General features: G+C 47.4%; 1 protein-coding gene across 1 annotated transcript in view; it reads left to right on the top strand.

Moving 5' to 3' along the window:
- The window catches only part of P4HTM (prolyl 4-hydroxylase, transmembrane), a 20,115-nt gene extending 12,210 nt beyond the window's left edge, over positions 1-7,905 (top strand). The window contains exons 5-9 of the mRNA XM_010718660.1: positions 3,853-4,015; positions 5,569-5,754; positions 5,927-6,017; positions 6,380-6,503; positions 7,594-7,905. Of these exons, the coding sequence (XP_010716962.1) occupies positions 3,853-4,015; positions 5,569-5,754; positions 5,927-6,017; positions 6,380-6,503; positions 7,594-7,811 (782 nt within the window). The 3' untranslated portion in view covers positions 7,812-7,905. The remainder of the gene's footprint in view (positions 1-3,852; positions 4,016-5,568; positions 5,755-5,926; positions 6,018-6,379; positions 6,504-7,593) is intronic.
- Positions 7,906-7,911: the final 6 nt, after the last annotated feature.

The following is a 7,911-nucleotide window of genomic DNA, read 5'->3' as shown; positions in this document are numbered from 1 at the left end:
AAGAGACAAGGCACAAACTCATCAAAAATTAACTATATCTGAAAAGATGTGATCCACCTGAACACACAAATGCTTTTTTTTTAATTATTTTTAGAATTTTAATAAATTCTTTTACTAAACCTGGATGTTAGAAATGAAAGGTAAATGTATGAATGTTTAGCACAAAATGCTGCATAGTCTGAGCTATTAAACAGCTACAATATGCTCCCATTGCATTGAGATTTGCATATCTGGTACTTTTGAAGATCTATCAACTATAATGCTAGCTGATGGAATCTGATGCAGAGAGTTTGTATCTTGGCTGTCATTCCCACCAAAGAATTAATGGAATCTATAACTACTGTCAGCTTCTTTTGAAGGCACATAATAGTTCTTAATGCTGATCTCATGAAATGTGTGAATTGTATTCTACCAAGATTCTACTGCTAAATACTATATCACAATAAGCAATTTAAAGTAGACACTGACATATTCTGAAGAAAATTATAATCAGAAATATTCTCTCTTCATACTTCGTCAGCTTGTATCTCTATTCTCTGACAGTCTAATTTTCCATTCATTTTTTCCTATTCTCTAGTAAATTAAATTAAATATGAATCATACAAGCTCTTCTGTAAGCTGTGTGAAGTCATCCACCTGCCACAGTGACCTATCAGAAGTACTTTGTGCTATTATTCTTAACCCAGTTAGTTCTCATAGATGGAATAAAGACAGAGTGGAGCCAAACAACACCAAATCTTGAAAAAGGTGAAGCATTTCAAATGTTTTCATTCTGATGAACAAAAATATACAGAGGATGACCAGAAGTCAGATAAGCACTTCTCTGAACAACCTTTTTGAACTGAAATAGTGAGGGTGCTGCAAAGAGATTACAGATGTGTTTTTGTGTATAAGTGTGGATGAAGCAGCTCATTATGCCTGTACTCCTTGCTCACTGGATGTGAACTAGCTCTAGTTCAGAAACGATGTAGCTGTAAAGTGTGGTAAAAAATCTGTTTTGCCCTGGATATGCTTACTGAAATCAGCACAGCATGATTTGAATAATGAGAGGCTAATTATGTCTGCTTTGAGCCCATTGACTGAAACATTTCTTGGACAATGGAATGCGGTCTAACACCCTCTTCCTTACTAAATTTTTTATTGAAGATTGGAATTGAGATCATGCATCACAGATTTAAACCAAGTTTATATACGGCTAAGCTCTTCTTGCTGAATGCATTCTAGTTTTCATGCTTGAGTATTTCCTGCCTCACAGAGAAGGGTGTGCCTAGCTGTCTGTATTGCAAACAGGATTAGGACATACGTGTGAAGATTTGGTTTCAAGGTTTTCACAGTGACTAGTATAGAATGCAGTATAGAATAAGAACACTTTTAAATGCACACAATTATGGAATTCTTTTGGAAATTCAAGTGCTTTGTGTGATAAGGGTGGAGATTTTTTGTTTAATTTTTTTTCCCCATTATCTGAGTAATTACCCACAGGATTACTGAGTTTGAGTATGCACTGCATTTTCAGTTTTTTGAAGAAGTTCACTGGGGAGCTGGTTGATGTAGCCAACTGTTCCTAGACATGTTTTGTGAGTGATAGTCCCTAGCAGAGGGAGAAGATTCTTTCCAGCCTTTTTTTTTCCCCAGAAATTCTTCTCAAGATTTATGTCTATAAGCTTACATAGCTTCCTGATTAGTATGCTACCCTCTTCTCATACTTAAAATGCTAATCTTTCTGATGTAGTTCATAGGATATTTAAGTATCTTAACCTATGGTTGAAGATTCCAGTTACCATGAGGTATCTGTGCCCTTTCAGTAATAAAACCAAACCACTTTTGTGAAGGTGGATGTAAAATGAGTTTGATCCAGCTTTCACAGAACAAAGGTAATGTATATATTAAGTTTAGATTTCACAGTTCAACTGTCAAGTGAAGATTTGTTGAAAAACTATTAATTTATCTTTTTTGCTATAAGTGAATCTTAAATTTTGACGTTGCAGCTGGCTGCTGAGTTCTATCAACCTAGGTTTTTAATAAGTTATATCTACTAGTATATTATAAAGAACTGTAGTGTGGTGTAATTTGCAAATGTAGTGAAATCAAGTTGAGACCTCACTACAATGTTGCTCTTAAATCTGTGTTGACAAATGTATAGACCTTAATAGTGTTTTGTGAGTTATAAATATGTGGATTAGCAAAATACCCATTTTATACACAGAGGGAATTCTGATAACGTAATAAACCTCACAGCCTTGCTAATGCAATATGTATTATGGTCTTAGTCACACTGTAGCAGGGTTTTTTGTTTGTTTGTTTGTTTGTTTTGTTTGTTTGTTGTTTTTTTTCATATGGATTTAGGTTGTATTGTGCACATATTTCAACCCCCTCAGCTTTTCTTCAGGTGATTTAGTAGAAAGATACAGTAACTTATTTCTCTTATCTCTTCCCTGCCCTGCCATGCCCTGCCCTCCCCTTCATATCAGTACATTAACACTGAGTGCAAGGCAGCTCACAGAACAGCCTACATGCTAAAGAATAATGCACTAGCACTACAGCTTGCAAAGCACTGAATGTAATTTCAGCTGCATCGTTCTTAGATCATGGTGACCATAAAAAACAATTAAAAAAAAAAAAGTTAGTAATTTTCCCATTATTGCTCTGTGTCATGGTTTCATGATTTTTCATTATCGGTATTCCACATCATAACATCATGCAATGTACTGGGGGTTTGACTGCTGATGCTCAAGTTCCGGGTGCCTGTCCAGCGGAGAAGAGCAGCTACGTTTCCCCAGGGGCTTTGCGGTCAGCGAGGAGATATAACTCCCGGCAAGGTCACCTGATGCTCTTCTTCTTTGCCTGCGCTGCTTCGCTTGCGCTTCTCTGCCTGCGCTGCTTCGCTTGCGCTTCTCTGCCTGCGCTTCTCGCCTGCGCTTCTCTGCCTGCGCTTCTCATCTCAGCGTTGTGGTAAGGCCGATCCACTATCAATTTCACATTCTCTCTCCTTATAAAATTCTGTTGATACCATATTTAGTAAATTACTTTGTTTTACCTCAGATTGTTGCCACTGTTTTCAATTATTTCGGGGTCCCTTATTTCTTTTTTTCCACGGGGGCGCGGATCCGCGGATCCCTCCGCCCTTCTAGTCACGGAACCGGGCCGAACCAGCCCGTAAACCGTTGACAATGTGGCACTGTGTTACCAAAGACAGCGTCAAATAAGGGGAAGTGGGGACTGGGAGATGTGAGCAGGGCATGAGAAATAGTGACGTGGGTGATTTGCTGACAACAACCAGCACCTGAGGAGCTGCCCTGGGCTGACCCTGGTGGCTGGGCCTTCCCCTTGGCTGCAAACAGCAGTGTTTGCTGCCTCCCTGAGTTCCTCTCGCTGCCCCTGGTGTGTGCTGGCTGCTGGGCATGTGCTGCTTCCCTGCTTCTCCAGAAAGGGAACACAACAAACGGTAAGGATTTCTCTGAAGCTAACAGAGGCAAAAGTCCATCCCTTGCCAAGCTCAGCTGAGTGCAAACAAGAAATATCTGTTCTAGTAGAAACCTCCTTTTACCTTTTGTTTTTCTGTCTTCTATTTACATCGGATCGTACTGTGTTGTGTATCTCTTTCATGTTTTGAAATTGCACAAAAGCAGCAAAAGCAGAAGAATGTACTTGGGGTTTGTTTTTTAAATTGCCCTGGAAGGTCTTGTAGGAAGGTGGCCTGAGGTGTCCCCCTCTGCTCCATTTAAATATGTAAGTAGCAAGTTGATTGTGTTTTGCCTGTTCTGGTTCTGACCTTGCACTGCAACTGAAGGTTCTCTATCGCCTCGTGCACGTGGGGTGCCCAGGTCAGCCTGCTCCTGCTCTCTTCCACAGGCGTGCTGAGTTTGGAGGAGTTCAAGAGACTGAACATCCGTGACTTCCACAAGTACATAGGGAGCCAGAAAGTGAAGACGAGTGACGCGGTGCGCAACAGCCAGCACACGTGGCTGTACCAGGGCGAGGGCGCACACCAGGTCATGAGAGCCATACGGCAGAGGTGAGGGCTGAGGGGGTGTGGGCACGTGAGCCACCTGTGCTGGGAGATGCAGATACAGACATGCTAATATTCACACTTCCTACTTGCGTGGAAGTATGGAGTATGAAGAGCAAAGAGCACAGTCATGAAATGGGAAGAGGAGGTTTTCGTTAGAACAAGGAGTTTTATTGTCCCCTGGAAAAGGAAAAAGAAAAATCAAATCTTTCAGCATAGCCATTCACTTTTGGGAACAGCCCTATAAAACCAAGAAGACTTGGCATTATATGAAATAATTTGTTCTAATTAGTAAACGAGCTTACTGGGAGAAACTGCCCATTTCCAACCCTGTCTGGGTGCCAGTAGTTATTGTCAATTGCTTGAGTTACTCATGCATTTCACTTGAGATCTGTCGTAGCTGTTCAGATCTAACTCCATAATAAGACTTTATCTCAAGCACACCAAGGTAGTTGGGTCATCGGAGTGCATGACCACGGGGCCTGTCCCAGCAGATGGGAGAACCTCCTGTCTTTCTCATCACCTTGGTTTCGGTACTGGGAAGAGTTAACCCAGCTCGCAGGCCAAATGGCTTAGCCGTGGTGAGTTTCAGATAATTGGCTGGAGACTCCTCGTTCTTGTGGTGCTGGTCCTCGCCCAGGACATGGGTGGGGAAAATCTGTCCCGAGGCTGCAGAACGGCTGCTGGCCACTCCTTTTCTTCAACACATTCCAGAGGGAGAATGGGGTCGCATATTGCCTTAATTAGAGAGACTGTGGCTGCCACTTTCTCTGTGCCAGCTCGCTGGCGCACACAGGCATCTCCACATTGCATTTATGCTCTTCAGTTTGCCAGTGTTAGAAAGCCCCTGCAGACCTGGAGGCGTGGTGGTGAAGGAGGCTGTGATCCCCAGTGGGATCTTGTGGGGCCTGGAGGAGCTCGGCCACCCTGCCTTGGTGCCACATTCCCCTAGGGCTTCACAGCTCGGAATTCCCAGAGCTCTGAGTGTTCTTTGGCAGGTCTTGAGAGGTACCTGCTTGCCTTGGGGATGACCTCAGATATAGCAGTGGAAAAACACCCAGAGCCCTCCGTGGCCCTCTGCCCCGGGGGGAGGCTGTTCAAGACAACAGGGAAAGGTGAGTTAGGTGATGAGAATATCCCTAGAGCTAGTCTCTCGTTCACTCTCAGCAGGGGCCCTGTGCTTTGCTAACTGTCCCCGAGGTCTGTAGCTGGTGTGCAGGAGTCCAGAGAAGCGCTGAGATGGCACATGAAGGCTCCAGGGACACACACAGGAGGGATCTTTCTGAGCAAGCAAGGTCTTCATGAGAGCAGTCCTGCTGGAGATGCACCCTTCGTTTTTGTTTTTTTATTAACCTTGAGGAGGAGTTTCTGAGCTGATGCTGATGGTCTGACAGATCTGTAAGGAACCTAGTTATCTCTTGGCATGCTTGCTGCAGCCCACCCGTCTCTCCGGTCTTTTGGGGAAGGGGGTTCTCTTTCTCTGGATGTATTTGGTGCTTGGGAGTTGCGGCTGTCCTGGTGAAGGTGTCTTCCCCTCACCTGCTCTGCTGTCTCCCCAGGGTAATGCGCCTGACTCGCTTGCCCCCAGAGATTGTGGAACACAGTGAGCCCCTGCAGGTCGTGCGCTATGACCAGGGGGGCCACTACCATGCCCACATGGACAGCGGCCCCGTCTTCCCTGAGACTGCCTGCAGCCACACCAAGCTGGTTGCCAACGAAAGCGCTCCCTTCGAGACCTCGTGCCGGTAAGGGCTGCTTTGGTGCAACTCTCTGTTGCCTTTGGAAAAAAAACAGGTAAACTGCGTGTCTCATGCTGACTTGGAGGAGCGCTGTATATATGGCAGGGGATGGGCAGCCCCATGCAGCTCCTCCTGCTCCAGCTGTGTCCCCTGACAGCTGCTCTGTCCTGTTCTGCAGGTATGTGACAGTGCTGTTCTACCTGAACAATGTCACGGGTGGAGGAGAAACTGTCTTTCCTATAGCTGATAACAGGACGTACGAAGAGATGGTGAGTGGCTCTGTCCTTCTTGGGGGTTCTGGGTCCCACTGTGACTGGGGGGTTTGGAGATGTGAGCCTTCTGAGCTGGGGTGTGGAAAGGCCGAACTTCACACAGAGTGATTTCACTCAGAGGCCAAGAGAGGAGGTGCAGGGCTTTGGCAGTTCCCCACTCCAATGCATGAGGGGCAGCCTTTGGACCTTGCTGCCCTGACACAGGTTGTGCTTGCTTTAATCTGGGCACTTTTTTCAGACTAAGATAACTGTAGGCATGCTGTCTGGCGATGCATTAAGGGACTCAGCACAGGGCGAGAGGATGCACAGCACAGCCCCTTTATGACACCTTCTGTGTTTTTGTTGTTGATTTTCGTTAGTCTTTGATCCAGAATGATGTTGATCTGCGAGATACTCGGAAAAACTGTGATAAGGGCAATTTGCGAGTGAAGCCTCAGCAAGGCACCGCTGTCTTCTGGTACAACTACCTGTCGGATGGAGAAGGTACGGCTCCGGGCCAAGACCTGCTAGGATTGCAGAAGGTGACAACCATCTTCCAGGGGTTCTGTGCCTCAGAAGAGACCTTAAGGGGGTAGCTGCCTGCTAGTGGGATCTGCAGAGCCTCCCTGTCACCAGCTGAGCAGGAGCTTCCTGGCTCTCAGAGGCCTTTGTTCACAGGCAGTGGGTCAGTGGCTCCTGGTGTCTTTAGGGGACAGGACTAGCCAGCAAACAAAGCTCTTGACTGCACTGAGCCATCGCCAGCTGCCTTCCGCCCTGCTGTGTGAGCTGAAAGTCCTGCTGGAGCTTGGGCTGCCATTCAAAACGCTTCACTGATGTGGTGTTGCCCACAGGGCTGGAAAGGGGAGGCAGACAAAGGCACGGCTGCAAGCTCTGCAGTGTGGGGAGGCGCGGTCCTCCCTGCCCTGCGCTGTGCTGTGCCCCACGTGGGGCTGAGGCCGCACTATGGGGCAACTGCAGCTCTGTGATAGATGTCCTCGGGCTGCACTTCTCAGAGTGCTGTGTGGTTTTCCCTGGCAGCCAGGCTGGGGCATTAACTTCAGCCTTCCTGGCTGCTGATGAAGTTATGTAGTGTCCCAGATCTCCTGAGAGTAGCCGAAGAGTTTCCATCTCAAAAAAAGACACAGAGGAGGTTACGAGGCCTCTGCTTGGGCTGTTGGATGATAATATCAGTGCCACTGCTGTCCTGTCAGAGGAGCCCCGTTGTATTTTTATGACCCAATTCTTCCCAAATGGAAAAAAGCTGCTGAAATCTGTCACAGAAAAGCTGAGATCTATAAAAAGGGTTGGAACTGGTGACGCATAATGTATGGTATGGCCTCAAACCTCTGGCTTCCATCCTCTCTTTTGGGGAAAAGTTGAAGAGAAGGGCAGCTGTGATGTGAAATGCTGAGGAGGCAGAGGCAGAGTCTGTTCTGCAACCAGGGAACCCCCTGTGCTCAGACAGGATGGGGTGAAGGGACGGTGGGAGGGACCATCGTAAAAAGCCCCCAAGCTAAAATCAGGTGTCAGTATTCAGTGGTGCTGCCCGGGCTGCACCCAGCAGCCTCCAGCAACCCCTGCTTTGCTCCCGCAGGCTGGGTGGGGGAGCTGGACGACTTCGCCCTGCACGGGGGCTGCTTGGTCACCCAGGGCACCAAGTGGATCGCCAACAACTGGATCAACGTGGACCCCAATCGCCTGCGGCAGCAGCGCTTCCAGCAGGAGATGGAGCGTTACGCGGGAAGCGGGGCCGGAGCCTCGGGAGAATGGACCGTGGACAAAGCGTACAGCGGGCTGCACGTGGAGCTGTAGGCCGCGCTCCGGGGACGCCGCGAAACCTCGCGGGCGCACGTGGCCTTTTCCCGCGCTGGGGGGGCGGGGCCACGCGGCGCGCCAATAAAGCGTGAGGGGC

Source organism: Meleagris gallopavo, chromosome 14 (assembly GCF_000146605.3).
Source record: "Meleagris gallopavo isolate NT-WF06-2002-E0010 breed Aviagen turkey brand Nicholas breeding stock chromosome 14, Turkey_5.1, whole genome shotgun sequence".
Classification (NCBI taxonomy): domain Eukaryota; kingdom Metazoa; phylum Chordata; class Aves; order Galliformes; family Phasianidae; genus Meleagris; species Meleagris gallopavo.
This window is presented reverse-complemented; position numbering and strand designations above follow the sequence as displayed.